At 39.1% G+C, this 23667-nt stretch overlaps 2 protein-coding genes across 7 annotated transcripts; one reads left to right on the forward strand and one right to left on the reverse strand.

Moving 5' to 3' along the window:
• The first annotated feature begins 1220 nt into the window (after positions 1 to 1220).
• dna2 (DNA replication helicase/nuclease 2) lies at positions 1221 to 19517 on the forward strand. 4 transcript variants are annotated; one of them, XM_086071929.1, is made up of 25 exons: positions 1221 to 1332; positions 4568 to 4636; positions 5689 to 5742; positions 6144 to 6813; positions 6875 to 6983; positions 7780 to 7929; positions 8034 to 8217; positions 10715 to 10863; positions 10976 to 11098; positions 11213 to 11456; positions 11608 to 11722; positions 12865 to 13021; positions 13115 to 13294; positions 13505 to 13741; positions 13916 to 14029; positions 14102 to 14211; positions 15068 to 15177; positions 15243 to 15371; positions 15466 to 15558; positions 15669 to 15862; positions 16895 to 16984; positions 17119 to 17320; positions 17405 to 17494; positions 17576 to 17761; positions 17830 to 19517. In XM_086071929.1, the coding sequence occupies exons 4-25, from the start codon at positions 6330 to 6332 to the stop codon at positions 18154 to 18156; spliced, it is 3777 nt and encodes a 1258-aa protein (XP_085928055.1). In that variant the 5' UTR covers positions 1221 to 1332; positions 4568 to 4636; positions 5689 to 5742; positions 6144 to 6329; the 3' UTR covers positions 18157 to 19517. The 4 variants fall into 4 exon arrangements, with proteins under 4 accessions (XP_085928055.1, XP_085928056.1, XP_085928057.1 ...); XM_086071930.1 differs by having other exon boundaries at positions 1232 to 1332; positions 4574 to 4636; XM_086071931.1 differs by lacking the exons at positions 1221 to 1332; positions 4568 to 4636 and adding an exon at positions 5220 to 5492 and having other exon boundaries at positions 17830 to 17976; positions 18992 to 19517.
• LOC147177016 (phenazine biosynthesis-like domain-containing protein 1) lies at positions 18967 to 23507 on the reverse strand. 3 transcript variants are annotated; one of them, XM_086071933.1, is made up of 10 exons: positions 23369 to 23507; positions 23059 to 23158; positions 21933 to 22031; positions 21669 to 21778; positions 21481 to 21510; positions 21326 to 21414; positions 21045 to 21136; positions 20845 to 20928; positions 19844 to 19906; positions 19177 to 19740 (listed from the first exon to the last, which is right to left on the reverse strand). In XM_086071933.1, the coding sequence occupies exons 1-10, from the start codon at positions 23450 to 23452 to the stop codon at positions 19628 to 19630; spliced, it is 864 nt and encodes a 287-aa protein (XP_085928059.1). In that variant the 5' UTR covers positions 23453 to 23507; the 3' UTR covers positions 19177 to 19627. The 3 variants fall into 3 exon arrangements, with proteins under 3 accessions (XP_085928058.1, XP_085928060.1, XP_085928059.1); XM_086071932.1 differs by having other exon boundaries at positions 18967 to 19740; positions 21326 to 21510; XM_086071934.1 differs by lacking the exon at positions 19844 to 19906 and having other exon boundaries at positions 18969 to 19740.
• Between the last annotated feature and the right edge of the window lie 160 nt (positions 23508 to 23667).

Raw genomic sequence — 23667 nt, forward strand, 5'->3', positions numbered from 1 at the left:
CATTAGTTATTTTTTTAACTCAACTTTTAGAGTGAAAGTAATAGTACTGATTGAACAAATACAGACCCTGCAATGTACTTCGTGTTACGGTTTAGCGCAGAACTGAGGACCCAAGGGACGAAGACAGATGATGAAGATGTATTCAATCCGCTGTGGAATACAGCGGGGGGAGCCGAATCCGGACAGGGTTGCAAGATTGGGTCCACGGGTGCGAAGTTCTGGTGAGCGAGAGACGAGGTGAACAAAGCGGAGGTAGAGGTGAGGATCCAGGTGCGGAAACTCTGAGAGGAATATGAAATACGGCTCAGATGAAGGTAAAGAGTGCTTGAAGATGACGTGACCATTTGAGTGCAAAAGTAAAAAGTCTGAGCAAATATTAACTGACAAATAAAACCTGATTTCTTAAAAATATTTTCGCATTAACTGAGGCTTTTATTTTATTAAAAGGGAAGTCAACACGAAAATGTTCTTAACCAATCATAGCTTACCTGTTTTCTGAAGCTATGAGCACTGATTGGTCATTACCGGTGCAACTGTGATGTCATTTTCAGTCGACAACAAGTGGCAAAATGGCCGACCCCCTGAGTGTTTGTATATATATTTGTGTTGTTTGTAGAGGAAGAAAACATATTCCCCAAACACTAGAACAGTGTTTAGACTGCATAGAACATATTATTGTAAAAAAAAATAAAGAAAAGTTTTTATTGACTTCCACTTTAAAACGTGTTCAAACAAAGAAAATCTATGCTTAATAGTGCTAATGAGAACAACTGAAACAATACACTTGCTTAGTTTTTTTTTTTGAGCAATAATCTTTAAAACATTTGGTTTTATCCATCTCAGGGGGCAGCCATTTTGCCACTTAATGTCTGAATATGACATCGCAGTACCTAACGTCACATGACCAAACCCAGAAAACAGTTGATCGTTGATTGGTTGTTACCTTTTTGTTTGAGAAGTTAACGAATAGAAAGTACAAATATTTGTTTTCAAATGTAGGAAGAGCAAGAAAAGGTCAACACAATCTGTTCAATTAAAGTAAAATCAAAGCATTGGTACACTCCTTTTATCTATCCATACATGGACACTGACCAAGGAATTTTTCCCTACTCTGTAAAAGATGGCTTTTCTCCAGGGACATTTGTAGGCGGGAAAACTCTTTGAGTTATGGAGTTCAATTTCGCGTACAGTACAAGTCAGCCCACACCTTAGATTAATCATTTGCCAGGAAAGGATCCGGCCGGAGCCCACGAATGGCAGCCTCCCGACTCTGTGTCTGTCACAAGCCCCCAGAGCAAGCTAAGCGTGTCGTCACTTGAAAACAATCAACAGGTAATGACTTCTCCATTCTTTTGCGCCCACCTGCAAGGCATACGACACGACATCACACACGCTGCTCCTGCCGCTTCATGCGACCGACAGTCGGATATCTTGTCTGCAGCATGCAGAGCACGCGTGGGCGCTGCATGGCGAATCTGCTTTTTTTTTCTGGAGTAAAGTCCAAATTCTAAACACCGCGTTTAAACCACTTGCAATTTCAAGGACTTGATTCAATGCGACAATGATTAATGTCACTTTTCATGTTGGGAAATGACTGTAATCAAAACATGCCAAATCATTTGCATATATGGTAAAAGCTCCTCCAAAATCTGGTCTGACTATTTTTCTTCTTTTTTGATTCAACCCTAGTCTATTTTTGTTGTAATTCCACTGTCCACCATAGGATGGAAGCACAGTATTTCTTTTGAGATGGTCAAGGATGCGCAACAGTCGCTGATTCAGTCTGATCGATCGCTTTTTAATCAAAATAACAGCGGTAACAAACAATCAAAACGAGCTGCTGTTACTAACAACTCACGCTCATGCAGCCCTCAAACACACAGACTAACAGAGCCCAACCTACATTTTTTTTAATGCACACATACATTCCTCCACTGCCACCTCCCGTCTCCCTGACGTCACATCCCACTTAACTGGCCCCACCCTCAAATTCGCACGACAAATTAACAGACATTACACTATGATAGAACAATGCAAACAGGAAGTATTTCAGTGCAGCTATTTTGATGTTGTTGAAAACTATTTAATGTCATCCTCTGTAATCCTGTAGGTTAATTTTATAATGTACTACTTTGGGTTTAATTATTGATATATATTGTGAGATGATAAATTTACTTTGAAAAAAAGTGTGATTTGTTTACTCTAAACAGATTAGATTGAGAGATGACTTATTGTTGCACTGTCTGTATAATATTTGTTCTTCCTTCTCAGTGCGTTATATGTGTTGAAACGAGTTTGTATTACCTAACTCATTCACTGCCATTGACGGCTATAGACGTCAAAAATTCAAATTCAACTATTTCTATTAGTTTAACATTTTTTTCCACTTTTGTTAACAAGAGCATGGAAACCTAGAATTATTTTTATTGTACATTTAGAACAGATATAACATTTTTGATTAATAGTGAGTTAACTAGTGAAGTCATGCAATTAATTACGATTAAAAAAGGGCTGACGTCCCTAATTTGTAATAATCTTTTCTTTTTTCTTTTTTTTTTAATCGTGCCAGGCGATTACAATTTTTGATGGTAATTAACTGCATGACTTCAATAGTTAACTCACGATTAATCACAAATGTTATGTTATAAATGTACAATAAAAAAAAATGTTTTAGGTTTTCATACTCTTGTTAACAAAAGTGGAAAAAAATGTTAAACTAATAGAAAATAGTTCAAATGAATTTTTGACGTCTATAGCCGTCAATGGCAGTGAATGAGTTAAAAAGTGTGTTTAAAGACATTACACAAAATTAAGTGTCGTAAATGCTATTTAAAAGATGCCTCTGGAGTATTTAAATATTATTTCTAAATCGGGGGTTTCACTTATTGTGTGTACTTCAACAGATAATAAATCCCACGACAGAGGAGGGATTGCTGTAGTGTAAACGTGATCTTTATAAAACAAATTCGTTATCCAACAGTTAAATCATTGATTTCAGAGAATGCCTAAAAGGAGTTTAACGTTCAAAAGGAAATAAAAAATGTCACTATCCAAGTCAAAGGCCCTAAACCCTTGCAACCAATATTACCTGCAACAGTATTACAGGATTAGTTTTATATTAAATGTCATTATGATGGAGTTGTTTTGGCATCAAAGGAAAATCAATTTAAAAGACCTTTTGTCGCCTTCCATTTATGATGATGAATTTTTCACAACTCTCTGAGTCAAAAATAATGAGGTAGTTAATCACAAGCTCTGCTCTCCCTGACTTTGTGTCTCGCTGTTCTTTTATACACACACAGACCTGTGTCCTTGTCAATTAATCTTTTGGCCCCGGACACATTTTGATATCAAATTGTCACACTGTCTTGTAATGAGGAGAATAGATTGTTGTTTTTTTTAAATTTGTGTTGATTATCCACTTTTATACTTCTTTTATACAACCTCTTGTGATTCTGAATTCCACTTAACTTTATGCAGTCCCATTTTTTCTAAAATCACATGATAGTGATGGTTGTAATAGTTAGATTAAGTCAGGTAAATTCACACTTTTATAGCCTTATAATAATAATAATAATAATAATAATAATAATAATAATAATAATAATAATAATAATAATAATAATAATGCATCAACCCCACACGCCACTGATGGTGGCGCATTTGTATACTTCCTCTAAAAGTCAATATTCCACAGTAAATCTCCGTTCAGAATGATGAATCTGTGACATGAATCTTGTCCTTTTTTGTATTTTACATCTTAATTACAGCAGTGGCTAAATAACTAATTCATCTTCTTGTTTAATATTACAACATTGCATGTAGTGTTAATTAAGGTTTTACGATGGAGACACCTTGATTTGATCCATTATTTGCTATTTGGGAAAATAAATCCGAGCAAAAGAAAAGGTCAACTAGCAACCTGCGACATCTTGAAATTTTGTTTGACCTTTACTAAAGTGACTCGTGCTGACGCTTGACAAGTATCATGAGCACGTGTAGAAGCAACCATTCCCTGCAGTTACTTCAACAGGTGGCAGCCATGACAAACTACGCAAATATCTCAATAGGCTTATCAAAGTGTTAGTTAATTAGTTAGAGTTAATTAACACAATCTCTCTCTCTCTCTCTCTCTCTGTAATATGTCTGAATTTGTGCATTAGTACATTATTCCTTTTATTGTTTATAATTTAAATGATATTTGTATAATGCCTGCGATTGGGTGGCAGCCCCACCAAAAAAATAAATAAAAAAAATAAAAAACACAAAAAAAACCCCACCATGAATAAATTAGAGAATTTTTCTAGATATTGTGCGTGAATGAAATTCTGTAAATATTTTTTTATGTAGAGTGTGACACTTGTTTTGTTTTATCATGTTATGTTATTATATAAGGGCTGACGGGTAGAAGCCATGGCTTATTAGAAACCCGTCCCCATCGATTCTTACGATACGCATCAGTCATATCCATTGATTATGTAGGTCATTGATTCATATCGTTATCAATCCCAGACTTATGTGTGCGCACTCCTTGCTCAGTTCATCTTGAATAATGTCCGTTTTTAAGTTGCAGCTGGTCCCAGTCATTTGGAATTGGTAAATCGGTCCCCAGACGCCAACAGGCCCACCCCACCAGGTGAGCAGCCACACTTGAGGTTGGAATGGTATGAATGGATCAATATGTTGAACGAAGAGGCGAATCTAATCTAATCAATTCAATATATCTATTTAATGTGTAAAAATGGCTCTATATTTAGGAATTGTATTGTGAAAACTGAATTTTGGTGATGTGTTTAATACCGGAATGTGGAAAGTAGCTCCCAAAGTGTGCGGAATGAAACAGTTTGAATTTGGAAGATGATGAACTTTTTATTTATTTATTGAATGTCTAATACATTTGAATGGGGTTTTAGGGTGGAAATGTGGAATTGTGGGAAAAGTGGGAATTTTTGAGAGTGGTTGGATTATATCAATGTTTGGATCAGTTGAGATATGTGGAAGGAGTCACATGTCAAAAAAGTGGGGAGGATAATATTACATTTAACAGCTAAAACTTGGTTGTTGTTATTATTATTATTATTATTACTATTCCTCTTCTTCTTATTATTATTATATGCATCGTTTTATATATCATTACTTATCCAATTACTTTATTCGTTATTATTATTTAAAAATCTAGTTGCGGAAGTTGATGTGACGTAATTTCCGTTGCGCGAAACTTGCAGTATGGCGCGCCAAAGCAAACTGCACGATGATAAATATGGATGTAAAACCGAAACTCAGTCCCGTTAATAAGATTTAGTTTTGTTGGATTGCGTTTTCAGTACAAGTGCAACGTTCACCCGCGCCGACTGGAGCCAGCGGACGTTATTGATATTGGCTAACTTAGATATAGCCATTTCTGGTTCTCGCGTACTCACTATCACTAGGAAGCCAGCCTGCATTTGACGACTTTGGCCAATATGAACAGAACCAAAGTGAAGATCTCCAAGGTGAGCTCACGTTGCTGCTATCAACGCCAACTTTACACTTCTAATCGTCCTATTATATTGAAGTTTTTGCAATGAAAGGCGACGTGTTACGATCAGTGTTACCGACCCAGGCTTATGCGTGTTCTGCTTTAACCTGCTTTAGATGGGAAAACAACATGTACAATCGAAAACAACACTTTCTTTCTTTTTTTCTCAGGTGACACCAGCAGGCCAGAGAAACATCTCTACTTTCTTTGCCCCTGGAAACAAGGTGCATATACTAGTAGCTGTTTTTACACTGAAACACCCTCCCTGGATGGCTCCCTCTGAATGATTTGACAGATATGTTTACTATGTGACTTTCTGTTGACATGTGTATTCATTTGGCTGGATATCTGTTTGTATTTGGCTGCATGTGAGTCCTGTATGCCTCATGGTTCATTTTGCTACTTGTGTCAGAAGTCAATCTTTGATAGACACCAGTGCGCCTGTTTATTAGCTGTATATGTATAGTATTTGTTGTATCACATCCTCCATATTTTTCTTTTACACAACATGGTATGGTGTGATTTGAATTAAGAACTCTTCCTCTCCTCTGTATTCTCCATTCATGAATAGACTTTTATTGGTTTATATCTTAAGCGATAATAAAATCCATGTGCTTGCTTTCAGTCTTTCACACCCAAGTCACCAGGAACGAGCACTGCGCTCTGCAAGGAGGACCTGCAGGTCCAAAATGGCGGTGCCCTCCCAACTGAAGCGCGCTCTCCCGTAAAGAGGAGCATCCTCGGCGATATTGAGAACTTTCTTCCCTCTTCTCCGGAGGTCCTCCTGGTTCCCGAGACTCAGAGTAGTCAGATGTTACTTTCATCCTCCCAAGGTCACAAAGACCTGAGCCTCGAGCCCAGGAGAGAAACTACTGTGTGGAAACCTGTCCACGCGTCCCCTGTCTGTCCAAGTCCTCGCTCCAAAGGGCCGAGTGCAATGTCAGACAGTGAAAGGGAAAGCTGTGCCTCGTTCAAAAGGCTCTTCAGTCCCACCGCCGAGCTTAGCGAAGCAAAGAGGCCAAGAACTGATAACTCGTTGGAACCTAGCCCTGCGAAAGAACACAAGCATGAGGGAGAGACGTTTTTTACCGCCATTGTTGAGGAGAAGACGACGGGAAGCAAAAGCATGGTAGTCCACGTGCACACACCCGATGGGCAAGACGATAGACCTGCAGAACAGACGCATGTAGAGCAAAGAGAGGTCGACTCAGTGGAGGAAGACAGAAAAACAGCCTTGGAGTCTTCAGACGGGGTTGAACACAAACTCGGATCATCCGATGAGAAGCCGGCAGCAGGTGCTCCCTGTTACTTAAATCATCGTCGCGATGTTTTAAGATACTCATTATTTTCTTCTAGGCGATGCTGGGATTACCTCAGCGTTTCCCGTGGAAGCGGATTTGGAGGAGAGCTGGTTCACAGAGCACATGGAGCCGAGTGAATGTTTCGTCCCCAAGGAGAAACCCTGGTAACCGTGCAGTGAAAATTTGGCCAGTTTTTATCTCTGGGTTCTTGAGACTTGTTACTGTGTATATATATATATATATATATATATTATATATATACATACAGGACAACTACGGTTTTATATATATATTTTTTGTAAAATATTTTTTGTTTACAATTCATAAATTGGTTTAATGTGAAAAAGTGACATTTATAATAAATACCAGGGGTGGGAATCTTTTAATGTCTTGCGATTCGATTCAGATTTTTGGGTCTGCGATTCGATTCAGAATCGATTTTCGATTCACAATGATTTGATTGACAATGATTTTTGCTTCGATCTATAGATGTTCATGGAATCGTAATGATCTACTCCAGTCTGACTCACTAATGCTAATTAGCGCTACTCGCAGCACTTTTATCACTCAAACGAATGGCTCCACGCTGGAAAAAAACAACTTTTATTGGAATAACTTGATTGCGACTATTTGCTTCTACTCTCTAATGTGGCTACAACTTAATAGTGTGTTAGACCGCGTGGAACCACACTGCCCCTCAGTGGCTGGGTACAACATGAACAGCGCTCCAAATAAAGGCACACACAGACAAAGGCAAGACAGTATAAAATAATTTAAATAAAAGGATTTTGGGGCATTTAAAATCGATTCTGAATTGTACTAAAAGAGAATCGCGATTCTTATGAGAATCTATTTTTTTGGGGCACACCCCTAATAAATACGTTTAAAAATGCCATACTTCATCCACCCATTAGTCTAAATAGACTGTTTGCTGCCAGTGAACAGTTTTTTTCTCTGCAGCAAGTTACCCGACCACGTGATCCTCTGTGGCGGTCCAAACAACCGCTACTGGGTCTTAAACGTGGAGGAGAGGCCTAATGAAAAAGTCCTGACCATCACACACTTCAGATCTCTGCAACCCACTGAGACGTGCCTACTGAAAGACGGATGGTGGGGCGACCTCTGCCGTGCTCTCGCATAAACATTCATATCTCTTTACCAACATGACGGTGATTGTTCCACCCGCCCTGTTTTTTTGTTGTTTTTTTTCTCAGGGAGATGACGCCTGTTGGTCGCGGAGACGTGGTCCACCTGGAGGGCCGCGCTGACGCTGGATCCTGGGTGGTGGACCAAGAAGAAGGCCTGCTGGTTTTACTTCCCGACCGTCTCGTTTCAGGCACCAGCATCTCCAGCTCCATCCGCTGTATGAGACGGGCAGTGCTTGGGGAGATGTTTAAGGTCAAATTTCATTTCACTTTGGAAGCGAAATTTATATCGGGAAATATCTCGCAAACTCATTTTTTCACATTTTAGCCAAGGACATTTATTTGTTCATATGATTATATCTTGAACACTTTTTTTGTTTTTTTTCAAATATTACCAAGTATCCTTTATGACTTAAAATTTGCCAAAACCTTTAGTACTTTTGATATGTACAATTTTAGTTAACACAGTGACAAGAAATTGTGATCTCTCTGACATAGATGATGATTCGTGGATGTATCAAACTGCCACGGTATAGCGCCAACTACTGCAGAGGAGGACTTAGATGATGTCAGTTAGTTTTTTTTTTTTCCTAATGTATCTGTGGCTTGTATCAGCAGCCTCTACGACTACTTGGTACCTTAAAATAAGGTCTATATTGGCCAGGGTTATTATAGTTTTGAAAATTTCGTTTGCGTTATTTTTTATTTCGTTTTGAGTTTTGTTTTTTAAATTGATTTAGTTTTAATTTGTTTTCAGGGTGGGTCTAGTAGTTTTGATTAGTTTTAGTTTTAAAATGAAAAATGCTTAGTTTTAATTTAGTTTTAGTTAGTTTCAGTGTTAATGTTAGTTTTTCTTTAAAAAAAAAAAGAGTGTATTACCTGTGGGCAATATTTGATAAACACCATGGTAAAATGAAAAAAGTAACACATTTCTTACCTAGCGTTGCATTTCGGTAGGCGAGGTGAGAAATTGGAGTCAAAGGTCAAGCAGGCAAATTTGTCGTCTAGGACCAGGGTTGGGAGGGTTACTTTTAAAATGTAATCCGTTACAGTTACAAGTTACCTGCTAAAAAAAATTAGTTAGTAAAGTAATCCAAGTACCATAATATTAAAGTAGTGTAACTGGATTACTTTTGGATTACTCCAATTTTAAGTATGATAATGAAGACAAAATTCAAATAAATATCACCACAATATATATTCTATAGATAGATAGATAGTTATCCAATGAGGATGACGATGTGTGACATCAACTGCAAAATGAACTTTTATCCTAGTCACAAGTTTAGCCGTGTATATGTTGTGTATGATGTTTAAATAGTGAATTGGTGGGAGGAAGATTTGTTTGGAAGGTGTAACTCACATTATGGTTGTAGGCTAGCGGGCTAGCTAGCAAGAAGCTACAGCGCGTAGCATGCCGCTGGACTCTCAGCTCAAACTTGATATTTCAAACTCAGCTCCGGTTAAATTCCATTGAATACCGGTCGCCATTTCCTCCTCCCGTCCGTGAAGCTTTTTCAAACTGCCCGCGTGTGGAGGACACGACTAGTCAGTTCGTTCGTTCCCACCTCCCCGACACGTAGCAACGGTCCCACTCGCGCGGGCGTGCACGCTCTCTCTCTCTCCCTCTTTCGCACTCTCTCATCGTAGAAATTGTAATCCCTCGAAGTAATCCCCATTTTTAATAAATGTACCTGAAATCTGATAGCGACGTCATCTGAAGGTGCTTTTCTATTGGCTGCTGCTAGAAGACATTACTTCTGTGTGACATATTTTCAAACGTCTTTATCCCGGTTCGAATAAAAATAAATACACTTAAAAATCACATTTAAATTAATCCCCAAAGACTGTATTAAATTACCAAAGACTAAAACAAAGGATATTTTCGCGATAATTATGCTTAGTTTTAGTTAGTTTTGTAAACGTTAAATGTAGTTTCAGTTAGTTTTTGTTTTTATTTTAGTTAATGAAATTGTTTTTTAAATTTTTGTTTAGTTTTTTTAGTTAGTTTCCGTCAACTAAAATAACCTTGGTATCGGCCCGATATTGATACATGGTATTTATTGGTGCTCGACCATCCCTACAATATGGTGGACCCCCGCTATTTGTGGGGATTAATGAGTCGGCCTGCGAATAGCGGAAATCCATGTATAATTCCATGAACTCATTCACTGCCATTGACGGCTATAGACGTCAAAAATTAATTTGAACTATTTATTAGTTTCACATTTTTTTCTACTTTTGTTAACAAGAGTATGAAAACCTAGAACAATTTTTTACTGTACATTTAGAACAGATATAAAATTTGTGATTAATCGTGAGTTAACTAGTGAAGTCATGTGATTAATTACAAAAAAATGCCCCTAATAAAAAAAATTATTCAAAACTAGGAGTGTCAGACGATTAATTTTTTTAATTGTAATTAATCGCATTACTTCAATAGTTAACTCACGATTAATCACAGATTTTATATCTGTTCTAAATGTACAGTAAAAAAAATTCTAGGTTTTCATACTCTTGTTAACAAAAGTAGAAAAAAATGTGAAACTAATAGAAATAGTTAAAATGAATTTTTGACGTCTATAGCCGTCAATGGCAGTGAATGAGTTAAAATGCAATGGTGACAAAAAATAACGCTTTTTGTTGACTGCATAAAATGACCTGACCAAATTAGGTTGGTGGCCCACAAGTTTGACTTTTTGATTCAACATCACATTCTTTGCTCTCTACTGTCTATTTTCCTCTGTTAGAGTTTTGACGGCGGCTCCAAGCAGATGCTGAACGGCACCATCGTCCACGAAGTGTTCCAGAAAGCAGCCTCAGCCAAAGATTTCTCACTGGGCACTTTGTCCAACATGGCTGAGGAGGCTCTGCACAGTCCCCAGCACCTTGGGGACATGTAAGTTTAGTTTTTTTGTTTTTTTTACCTACCTCAGCCAGCGGAAGTGTGAAATGAGATGAAAGAGAAATGTCTCTCTCTGTTTTGTGTGTATGTGTGTGTGTGTGTATAGGTACAGTTTAGGTGTAACTCAAGATGAGATGAAGCAGGAGCTGCGTGATTATCTGCCCTCATTGGAGCTCTGGGCAAAAGAATACCTCAGCTCGCCAACATCCAAAGCCATCAGCCTCAAAATGTGATTATGCAACATTGCATTCACTGACATTTTCTCTTCCTGAGCATGTATTTTTAAATTCTTGATTTCCCTTTTTAAATCAGTGTCTTGTTTTTTTTCCGGTTGTGATTTCAGCCCAAGCAATGACGGGGTGGCAGGCAGGACGCAGGGTTCCGCCACCGCTACGATTGCAGAGCTGGCCGACATCGAAGAGAACGTGTGGTCGCCGAGATTCGGTCTCAAGGGGAAACTCGACTTGACGGCGCGGGTTCGAATCCAAAGGAGCGGAAATGTCAGCCGCAGACCCTCTGAAGTGATGACCATCCCCATGGAGCTGAAAACTGGGAGGGAGTCCAACTCGATAGAACATCGAAGTCAGGTTGGTGAACTATTTGGCAATATTTGCCTCTATCTTCATTTCCTGTAAGTGTTAAGAGCAGGCGTGACGATGCTTTCGTAGCTACGGAAGTGGGCTTGATTGTATTGAGGGTTTCAAACAAAAAGTGATTTCATTTTGAGTCTGTGTGAAGGTGATTCTATACACTTTGATGACATTGGAGAGATACAATCCTGCATTCGGTTTCCTGCTTTACCTGAAAACTGGAAACCTGCATCCTATTGTGGCCAGCCACATGGACCGCAGAGGTACGTGATGCTCCACCAAACTGCTAATGTTGCATACAAGTCAGTATTTACCTGAAGTGTCTTTTAGACTTCCCTATTTTATTTAAAAAATAATAATAATTCCCTTGAGCATATTCATGGATGAAGTAGCTGTCATGTTGTTAGAAATGCAAAATACACTTTTTTATTTAATTAACTGTGAGCTTGCTGACAGGGTGGATATTTTTAGCCAATGTTAGCATTTAACTCATTCGCTGCCATTGACGGCTATAGACGTAAAAAATTCATTTGAACTATTTATAAGTTTCACTTTTTTTTTCTACTTTTGTTGAAGAAATGGTTAAAATTAATTTTTCTATAGCCGTCAATGGCAGTGAATGAGTTAATTAGCACATTGTGGACTTTCATTTAACGTGATTCAGTCAGCAGGCTGACTGAACAGTACAGTTGAACAAATATATTACATATTTTTGGAACGTTTTCATATTATTTAATAGTTTCGCTATATGCATGTTAAGCTTGATGACATCCAACTACACATGTAATATGAGGGAAATTATGAAACATACAGTGTAAATATTTACACTGAAACTTTAGTCACTATTTTGGCCTCCATTGAAGAAAGACAAAATGTTGGTAGTAATGAGACTGAAAACATTAGCGTGTTTCCTAATTGGGGCAGTTACCCCATAATGACAGGGTGGACAACAATTTCAGGGACTATAAAAGCATGTTGAAAAAAATTATCTAGTTTTATTTACCCATTTATTATTATTTACACACTGTATTTAACAGAGCAATGAGTGGGCCATGCCAACATCCAATTTATAATTATATATTTTTAACTAGACACCTCCTTAGGCACTCTTTTGCATCGCATGTGTTTCAGACCGAGAGAGACTGCCATGAATACATGAGCATTATCCTTAAGCACACAGTTAGTGGCTTTATGGCAGTTCACGGTCTGTTCTGCTCAACGACACCACAGCTGTGGGTGTGGGAGATGCCATTGTCGTATCCTCTCTAACGTTGTCCACACTTGGCCATGTAACTGCCCGAATGGGTTGAATGCTTTAGAGTTATAAAATGTCTGATGCATATACTGTATATAGGTGAGACATTTTTTATTTTAGCCATTCTTCAAATGGTTTCTTTCACTATAGAATTGCTGAAGCTGAGGAACACAATGGTTCATCACGTCCACAACGCCGTGCAAAAGGGCGCGGGGGGAAGTCGCCTGGCCAGACTTCCTGACATTGTGACGGACAAAAATACCTGCCGTTATTGCCCCCAAAGAAGAAACTGTGCTCTGTATGAAAGGTACTCTACATACTGGCAAAATTATACAATCGTAACAAGTTCCTCTCCGTCGATCTTGGATGACCTCGTTGTCTTCCTTCGTCTGTTCATCAGGGTGTTGGAAGGCACATCCACAGATATCAGTGACGACTTCTTGGAGCTGGAGACGGGTCACTTAACCGCTACGCACTTGCACTATTTTGCCCACTGGCTGCTACTCTGCAGCCTGGAGGCCGCCAGCATGGAAGCAAGGAATGGCCGAAAGCGCGTGTGGCTCCAGACGCCTGAGGAAAGGTAACAAGGCTCATGTTGTCAAAGCCAAATTTCTAATGACAATGTCCCACCTCGGATGGATGGATGGATAGATTGATTGATTAGTAATATCGAAATTCAATCACGTCTCTGTCTAACAAAGTTCTTACAAAGAAAGATATATTGCGCCATCTGCTGGATGGCCATGAGTTGACAGTGGCATTTTGGATAAAACTTCTAACTTGCCCTTAGCGAGAAGAAAGGAAATTGCATCGGGAACCTGCAGCTAAAGGGGTCTGTGAGCGTCCAGTCAGACGGTGTTTTCCTTCATCGCTTCCAACGGGCTAAAGAGTCACATGACTCAAGCGCTTGCGGCCTGGCCAGCGGGGATCGTGTTGTCCTTAGCGACCACGGAGGTCGTTTTGTCGCCCTGGCAACAGGCTACCTCTGTGACGTAAGCAGGACATCCATCAGTTGTACCTTGGACAGGTGAGTATCTAGCTATTTAGCGAGCTATCTATCTTATCTATCTTATCTATCTTATCTATCTTATCTATCTTATCTATCTTATCTATCTTATCTATCTTATCTATCTTATCTATCTTATCTATCTTATCTATCTTATCTAGCGAGCTATCTATTTAATCTATACATCTGTTGTAGGGATGTGTCTAAACTCAGTGGGGAAGTGTTTCGATTGGATGCAGATGAAGGCGTGATGGGCCTCAGCACACACTTTTCTAATCTCTCCAGGCTGATGGAAAGCAGTCAAGACAGGTATTTTGCCGTTCATACGTTTTGTCCTTCTGACTTGTTTTCTGAAACTCACATTGTGTTCAATTTGCGCAGTAATCGCCTGAGAGAGTTGGTTGTGGATCGTCGTTCTCCGGAGTTTATTTCCAATCTCAGTGACGTTCTACCCAGGGAGGCCAAAGACACAGTGGCAAACATCCTCAAAGGTTTTTCTTTCTCCTCATTGCTGGACTCCTTTCCCAACATTTAGGCACGGGCCAATTTCTGGTTTGATGGTTTGTCGCGGTTTTGAAATGTCAAAGGGTTCAATTATCGCTAAAACTGTCCATAATGCGCTTTTCTTGTCTCTTTTTTGAGCGCACTCCAAAGCAGGCAAAGTCTCGCTGCAATATAATTGGCCGCTCACGGAAATCACTAAACAAGCCACCTCTTTGATTACAATTGGAGAGGCTAGCGGGTACGAGTTAGCTCCAAGGAAAACATAGGCAGCCTACGGATCTGTTCTAAAAATAGCTCAGCAGTGATGGGACACTGTGACTTACTAAGAAGAATTAAAACAGAAGAAGAATTTAGATATTTTCTTTCTTTCTTTCTTTTTTTTCTTTGTTTCTACATGTTTCTTTTTTTCTTTAAAAATAAAATAAATTGTGTTGAATGGAAAAAGACTTCTGATTTACCCCATTACTTAATTATTATTATTTTTTAATTTAAATTATTACCATGATCCTGCAATATTTTTGTTCATGGTTATTATACCATCATAATCTAATATCATAAGTACACCATACGATGCAGTCACGACTCATGACCCGCGAAGTCGACTTTCCAACTTATAGCACAATGCATATAAAATGTAACCCTTGCATGTCGTCTGCCATAGATAGCTAAATAAGGTCATCTAAATGTTCAATATGGGTTTCAGTATGTAGTAAATTATACTAACAATGATAAGCACAATATTAAATAAAATGTAGGGCTAAGCAGATCATTAATTTGGACATGTTCTCTCTTACGTTTGTATACGATGTTGTCATGTGATTTTAAGCACGCATGTATTTGCAGGTCTCAACAAGCCCCAGAGGCAGGCCATGAAGAAGGTGTTGTTGTCGAAAGACTACACGCTGATTGTTGGCATGCCTGGCACAGGCAAAACCACCACCATCTGCACCCTGGTAACCTCACGAACCCACTGAAGAAAAATGACAGATGACAATGTCGTTACTTCTCTTCCTTGCAGGTTCGTATCTTACATGCGTGTGGCTTCAGCGTGTTGCTGACCAGCTACACACACTCTGCTGTCGACAACATCCTGTTGAAGCTTAAGCGCTTCAAAGTTGGTTTCCTGCGTCTTGGTCAAGGACAGAAGGTTGGCTACGCTGTAGTTGGGTTGTACAAAAAGTCAAATTCGTTTACCTAAAAAATATTAGTCCGAAAAATAAAAGCTTTTTTCCTCTGCGCAGGTCCATCCAGACATACTTCCATACACGGAGGAAAGTGTCAGGAAGAAAGGTGTTCACACACTGGCACAACTGGAACAGCTTTATAACAAAGAGGTTACACTCTTTGATTAATATTAGTGACATTTATGCTTCATTCACACTCGCTCACCTGTTTTAAGCTGTATTTTCGTTTTTTTCTTCTTTTTTTTCTTTCTTCCTTTTAGCTGGTCGTGGGAACTACTTGCATGGGCATCAAGCATCCCATTTTCACAAGACGGCGCTTCGACTTCTGCATCGTGGATGAAGCGTCGCAGATCAGCCAGCCCATCTGCCTGGGCCCGCTCTTCTACGCCAACAGATTTGTTCTGGTTGGCGACCACCAACAGCTACCCCCAATAGTGCATCATCAGGAAGCCAGGTGCTATTAATTAATTGTGCCCTTCGTCGTAATACCTTGATATTTTATTTTTCATCAACTAGAATATAGAAAAGTTCATTTATATATGTAGGTAAAGTCCAAAAGCTCATATTATAAAGATTTGGAAAACACACAGGAATAAATACAACTTCTTAAACAGGAAGTCAACCTGCATTTTTTTTTATTTTATATGTTCTATGCGCCCCCACAAGTCTTACCACAGTGCAGCAGAATCCACCCATCTCAGGGGGCGGCCATTTTGCCTCTTGCCGTTGACTGAAAATGACATCACAGATGCTCAGGGCTTTGGAAACGACCCGTCATGGCTCGCTTGTTTTCTGAGTTAGAGCATGTGATGTTGGCAAGCTGAGCCGTGGTCGGTTGTCAGCCCCAAGCAACTGTAGTGTCATTTTTAGTTGACAGCAAGTTGCAAAATGGCCGCCCCATGAGATGGATAAGAAATGGGTGGATTTTGCCACTTAAAGGGGAAGTCGACCTTAAACAATTCTTGACAATAATATCTTATATGTAACCTCACTAGTCTAAACATGACATTCTGGCTAATATTACATTTGTGGAATATGAGTCATGAAGCAAAATCAAGCCATTTTTAGCCATCTCAGGGGGCGGCCATTTTGCCAATTGCTGTCGACTGAAGATGACGTGTTGCTCATGGCTCAGGCAACAACCAATCACAGCTCACCTGTTTTTTGAAGCTGCGCCATGATTGGTTGTTACTTGAGACCTGAGCAACAGTGATGTCATCTTCAGTCAACAGCAAGTGGCAAAATGGCCGCCCCCTGAGATGGATAAAAACGGCTGGATTTTGCTTCTTAACTCATATTCCACTAACGCAATATTAAACAGAATACCATATTTTGGGGCTGAATAGAATATATTATTGTCCCCCCCAAAAAAATGTGGGTTGACTTACGCACTATTAATCCGAATTTACACTATTAGGTCTGTATAGAACATATTATTGTCAGAAAAATTTTGCACCCGTTTTTAATGACTTCAGTTTTTCAACAGGTCTCGAGGGATGGATGAGAGTCTGTTTAAGCGACTAGAGTGCCATAGTGAAGCTGTGGTCCACCTCAACGTCCAGTACCGCATGAACAGGTGCACCTTATCCCTTACTTGCATAAAAAAAATAATAATCAGCATTTCTTAAATCTGCAACTCTAAAGGCGGAAATGAAATGAAATGACTGTGACCAAAGATGAAATGGTCTTCTTCAAATTGTTTCCTTCCAGGCAGATCATGTCCCTGAGCAACTGTCTGATGTATGACGGCCGCTTGGAGTGCGGCTCGGAGAAGACGGCGTCGGCTCTCCTGGCGCTGCCCTCGTTGACCTCTGTCCTGTCGGAGCTCAGTTCCATTTCTGACTCTGATCTGGCGTGGATACAGGCTGCGTTGTTACCATGCAAACCGGTTTGCTTCCTGGATTGCTCAGCGGTACGGCATTTCGCACATATCAGAAACTACCACTGTAAGTTGTAAACATTGAAGTGCGTTCAAAGATGGCTTCTCTCCTGGAAGGTGCCAGCTTTGGAGTCAGTGGGACAAGGAGGCATAAGCAATCGCGCTGAGGCGGCCATCATCCACCTTCTCCTGTCACTGTTGGTAAAGGTATGCCTGCAGGTCACATGACACCAAGGATCAATTCATCCTCGTGCCTACCAAAGCCGGGTTCCATTTCTGTCTCTTCAGGCCGGCTGTAAGGCCAGCGACGTCGGCGTCATCGCCCCATACAGACAACAAGTGAAAAGCGTCGCCGCTCTGCTGCAGTCGTCGGCGTTTAGCGGCGCGGAGGTCAACACGGTAGACAAATACCAAGGACGGGACAAGAGTGTCATCGTGCTCTCTTTCGTCAGGAGTACCACAGAAGAAGAAAATGTCCGTTTTCATTCTTGCGCCCCCTGGCGAGTCGTGACCCGCCAGCTCACCTGTTTCTTGCTTCCCAGCTCGGAGAGCTGCTGAAGGATTGGCGCCGCCTGAATGTTGCCATCACCAGGGCCAAACATAAACTGCTCATGGTGGGCTCCGCGTCCACGCTCAGACGATACAGCCCCGTGGAGAAGCTACTCGGTCATCTGGAGCAGGAGAACATGATATCCTTTGTCCTCTCTCTGAGATCGTTTCTTGCTTTTTATTTGTTTGTTTGCGCCATCTGCCAAAGTTGGCAGAACACTTGTCATAGTTGTATTATTTGTAATAGTAGATCTCAACATGGGTCCTCAATAATTTACGATCCAAGTTATGAAGGACTCTTGCGGCCCCAAAAGCAATAATAATCAATTTTTTATGGGCATAAACAATACCAATAACATAATTTTTTTTTTTTTAGTTGTTTTTGTATTATGGTAATCTTAAACCCTTTTTTTGCGTGAATACACACTTGCAAATGATTGCTTATTTTTTTATTATGTCTGTGATCGATCAATTCATTAACCAATCTGTTAGTAGGGAATTCATTGTTGATTAATAGTGAACCAAAAAAACTTTGTCATGTCGTTCATTATCATTATGAAGGCTTACCGACACTCAAAACAGAATTGCTGACCAACTTAATTGAATTTCTTTGATTGGTAACACAATTGAATTAAATCAATCCAAAATTAATATATTATGTTTAATTAACTCAATTAATTAAAATTAATGACCTCATAATTAATTAAACTTAATTGAATCGCTTCAATTGGTAACACAGTTGAAATAAATTTGTCCAAAATTAATATATTAAGTTTAATGAACTCAATTAATTAAACTTAATGACCTCATAATTATTAAATGTAATATATTAACTTGGATTAACTTAATTCAATTGTGTGTTACCATTCAAAGCAATTCAATTAAATTGGTCAAAATTCTCTTTTTAGAGTGCAAGGCACATAGACTACTCACAAAAGGTTTGCCATAATCAGCTTTTGGGGAAATTTCAGGATGAGTCTAAATGACACTATAATCTTATCTTAATTTGATTTTCTCTAACTTTTTGAATGTGCATGTTCAACATTTAATGTTTCAGTACTTTATGCACAACTTGCTCTTCCAAAAAGGACTTGAACTGCAAAATGTTAAAAAAAAAAAAATACTTTTTTTCTTACCCTCCTTAACTAGCCTCACATAATCCAGCTCCCGCCGTCAGCCCACCAAGCCTTACCCATGATGCTCCTGTGATCACGTCAGCAGCGATTGAACATCGTCTGTCACAGTGCAGCCATCCAGATGTCTTCATAGTACCTCACAACTTCATTTGTTCAAATGATCAGACACTGTTTTAGCAATTACTGTATATTTTTGTCTTCACAATGATGAATCATTGTGGGTTTTTAGTCAACTAATTTAACTGGGGTAATTTAATTATTTTTCTTATCTTTAACCAAGATGTTATGTAAATTACAGTACCTGTTAACCTGGCATACGTAATTTCAGACTTGATTTGAGTGAGATGCACTCGGGCAATAAGAACTGACGTGCTTTTGGTTCGACTTGAAAGTTGAATCAGTCAAACTGTGAAAATGAGATGTAAACAAAACTGATGGACCATGTGATTATACAAATGTACAAATATAATTAAAACTTGATTTTTTTTAAACCTTTTTGACCATTTTTGTGTGATTTTACTGTATGTGGGCTTTCCCCCCTTTTATTAGGCATTTGAATAATAAAACGTCATTTGTATGAACTCTCAGACTGCAATGTTGTGAATAAACACGCATGCATAGTACAGTTCAGAGTAACGGCGTTCACTGCAGCTATCTACAGTGTGATTGTTCCCTGCAATATGGTGACGCTCTTTCCGGCTATGTTGATTCTTCCGTCTTCTCTCACCTCCAGCTGCAGGTCTCCACCTCGCTCGGAACACTGGAACGCTACACGTAACAACAGAAGCATCAACATGGTGAGGTGATTGTGACTTTGCCATGCAAGCAAGAATTGGTGAATATGTCAAAGGACTTTAGTTAAATGAATGACCATGCATTTTCTTCTTTCCCAGTTCTTTAGACCAATAGCTAGCCAGGACAGTGTGTGCAGAACCTGAAAATGCAAAAGTGGGTGTCATTTTCTAGAACACCAAACTTTGTGATGTGATGGAATACCTTTTTGTATAAAGCCATTACTTTCATAGACTAGCAGTCAGAACATTTCGGCAACTGCACTAGGGATAGACCGAAAATCGGCCCGGCTGATAATTGGCGCCTACATTCAGCATTTTATGAATATCGGCATCGGCCTCTTTTTTTTGTTTTTGTTTTTGTTATTTTTGCTCTGACTGCGCTTTTCTCCTGCGTCTGCTGAGTTAACGACTGTTGACTCCCTGCAGCATTGGCCCGCCCACAGCATCATCTGATTGGTTGCTCGTGCAGTGCTAACAGCCAATACGCAGCAATTAGCGGCTATTAGCTATTAGCTAACCTAATAGCCGTTTTTTAGCGGCTATTTGGGAGTTATCCCTGGGTTAGTGTGCGGGTGAATGGTTAGCCCGCGAGCTAACTGTTAGCTCGCGAATTAGCGGATATTAGCTATTAGCTATTACGTTAGCTCGCGGGCTAACCTAATAGCTGTTTTGTTTTTTTTGCGGTTATTTGGGAGTTATCCCGGGGGTAGCGTGTGGGTGAATGGTTAGTCCGTGAGCTAACAGTTAGCCCGCAAATTAGCGGCTATTTGGGAGTTAGTGTGCGGAAGCCCTATTATAGTTGGTGCAAAAGCTGATGGCAAAACAAAAAATATTTAACATGTTGAAAATCACAAACGCTGTTTAATAAACATGTCCTTGAAGGCATTTAAGCAGTCAAGTGCTGGAGTTTTTATTATTTTATTATAAAAAATTTGGATTTGAATTGATTTTTTCTGTAAATGTATATCGGCTTCAAATATCGGTTATCGGCCTCCCTGACTACCGATAATCGGTATTGACCCTGAAAATAACATCGGTCTATCTCCAAACTTCACATTATAGTAGTGAGAATCCTAACCAGTGACAGGATCCTCAGAAATTCCATTCCAAGGGGCAAAATATCTGGAGTAGAAGTCATATCCTGGCTGGCAATCAGGAGATCCTTAAATCAAGCATACATGCATTTACAAAAGAGAGGATGACCATGTTATGATTTTGAAGAGTATGCATTCCTCCATTCCATTCACATAAGACGTGTGGGATGTAAAAAAAAAATACCTTTCATGGTGACTATCAAGCCTTTGACTTGTCCACTCTTTTCACTGCTGAGCAGGGCTTCGGGGTTGACTCGAAGACTGCGGAGCACTGACCTGGAAGCGCATACTCTACTTGGTTGGTGGCATATATAAACAGAATCTTCAGCAATACCAGCAAAAGGAGATGTTTGGCCTCTTCGTAAAGCAACTCAGCCATTTTATATGGACGTTTCTTTACATGACTCCCAATTCAATTTGTGTATTGCAGTGACCGTGTTTGCATGAGTGCGTGTGGATTGCAACCTGTCACAGGTGTCCGCCAGTCGGAGCAGTAGTTTCTTAGTGTTGGAGCTAAGGTAAACATCCTGGACAGGATGGTCTCCTACTGCGGCCTGGAGGACACATGAACACATAGGGAGGAAAGAAACTACACCGTGAGATGTGTTTGTTTTACTCACCTTGATGAGGTCTCTAAAATGTTCTGGATCCTAAAGTCAAGAAAAAATATGTTAGTGTTTGTATTAGCATTTTGTTGTTTCATTGTTTATGAAAAATCTTGTCACCTTTTATTGTGTTTTTTACAGACTAGTTTTTTTTTTTTCAAATTAATTGCATTTAACATTCATCCAAACATTCTCTAATGTACCTGCTTGGTGGGTGGGTTGAGGGGGAAATCCATCACCAAATCCTCCCCATGCTGTACAACAGACAGATCTCCACTCCTGGTTTCAAACACCACGGAATAATTTACATTTTCTGAAAGGTACATCCAACCAAAAACAAACAAATGAATTCTAAAAGAAGTAGATGATTTTTAATGACAATTTTTACAGATGATTGTGGGTGCTGGAAAGCTGCCCACTTCTCTAGTTGCGCAAGTTGGTAATGTATTAAAAAAAAAACGTCTTACGCTTGTGTTTGAAGAGCACAGCAGCAGAGGCCAGAGTAGCGTGACCGCACAGATTGACCTCCGTGGTCGGTGTGAACCAACGGAGACGGAACCTCGAACCTGTCCAAAAAGACACTAAATCATTTAATTCAGGAAGCAGACGTAATTCATTAAATTTTCATAAATTATAGACACAACTATTTTCTGTGGCCTTTTGACAGTTTACGCACAAATAAAACACGTTTTATTATGTTGTTATAGTGACTGCTTAATTCATAATGCAGAAATGTGCAATTGTTTTTACATTGGCGTATTTAACAAAATCCCATGATTAACTCATTCACTGCCATTGACGGCTATAAACGTCAAAAATTCATTTTAACTATTTCTATTAGTTAATTTTTTTTCACTTTTGTTAAGAGTATGAAAACCTAGAATTTTTTTATTGTACATTTAGAACAGATATAAAATGTGTGATTATTCATGAGTTTACTAGTGAAGTCATGCGATTAATTATGATTACAAATTTTAATCGCTTGACGCCCCAAATTTTTAACAATGTTTTCTTTTCTTTTTTATTCATTCACTGCCATTGATGGCTATAAACGTCAAAAATTAATTTAAACTATTTCTATTAGTTCATTTTTTTTTCCACTTTTGTTAACAAAAGTATGAAAACCTATATATTTTTTATTGTACATTTAGAACAGATATAAACATTTGTGATTAAACGTGAGTTAACTATTGAAGTCATGTGATTAATTACAATTAAAAATGTTAATAGTCTGACACCCCTAATTTTTAATAATCTTTTTTCTTTTTTTATTAGGGGCATCAGGCGATTAAATTGTTTTATTGTAATTAATCACATGACTTCACTCACGATTAATCACAAATTTTATATCTGTTCTAAATGTACAGTAAAAAAAATTATTGGTTAGGTAAAAATGTTAATCGCCTCTCGCCCCTAATTTTTAATAATCTTTTTTTTAATGAATTTATGGCAGTGAATGAGTTAATAGCGACCTCATTGAATCTTGAGTCACGATTCATACTTGTGTTTTAATTCTTGTGAAATGCTCATATTTATCTGCAGTCATTCATTAATGTTTTGATAGAGTGCAATCAAATCATTTTTGCATCTGACCCTTTGTAAAATCCTCAGAAGGCTTGACTGTGGTGATGAAGACCGTTTCTGGTAAGTTCATCTCCGCTGCTATCTTCTGATACAGTTCATCACACAGCTCCTGGCAGAAACAAAATACAGAAACACCACAATTGTGGCACAAAATCAAAATTCATCCATGCTGGTTTGCTTGCATATTCTACAAATCAAATGTTTTTATTTTTTATTTTTATAAAAATCTAATTTTGTAGTATCCATTGACTGAAGCTTAGTTCCTGTACAGGTTTTAATCACGTAGAAATAACTGTTTTACATTTGTATTGTTACTCACTTGTTTTAAAAGACAAACAGCTGCTGGGTTCCCCTTAAATGGTAAATTGGTAAAGGCATCCACTATAAAAATAGGAATCTCCATTGTAAATGTGCAAAACCGACCCAACGGAGCTTGTTTATGCTTTTTGGACTTTGACCCAGGCTGCTTGGTCTCACTAGTCAGGGTGCAAAGTACACGCTAGCCAGGGACGGGACTAGGAACAAAAATAAGCCTGGGAATATTCGTCGACAGGGCGGCCGCCGACGTACGCTGATTACGATTCATAGACACGAGGTGGGGGCCGTCAGGATACTCCC

The sequence above is a fragment of the Leptonotus elevatus genome, chromosome 3 (assembly GCF_054856555.1).
Source record: "Leptonotus elevatus isolate MCC_2025b chromosome 3, RoL_Lele_1.0, whole genome shotgun sequence".
NCBI lineage: Eukaryota > Metazoa > Chordata > Actinopteri > Syngnathiformes > Syngnathidae > Leptonotus > Leptonotus elevatus.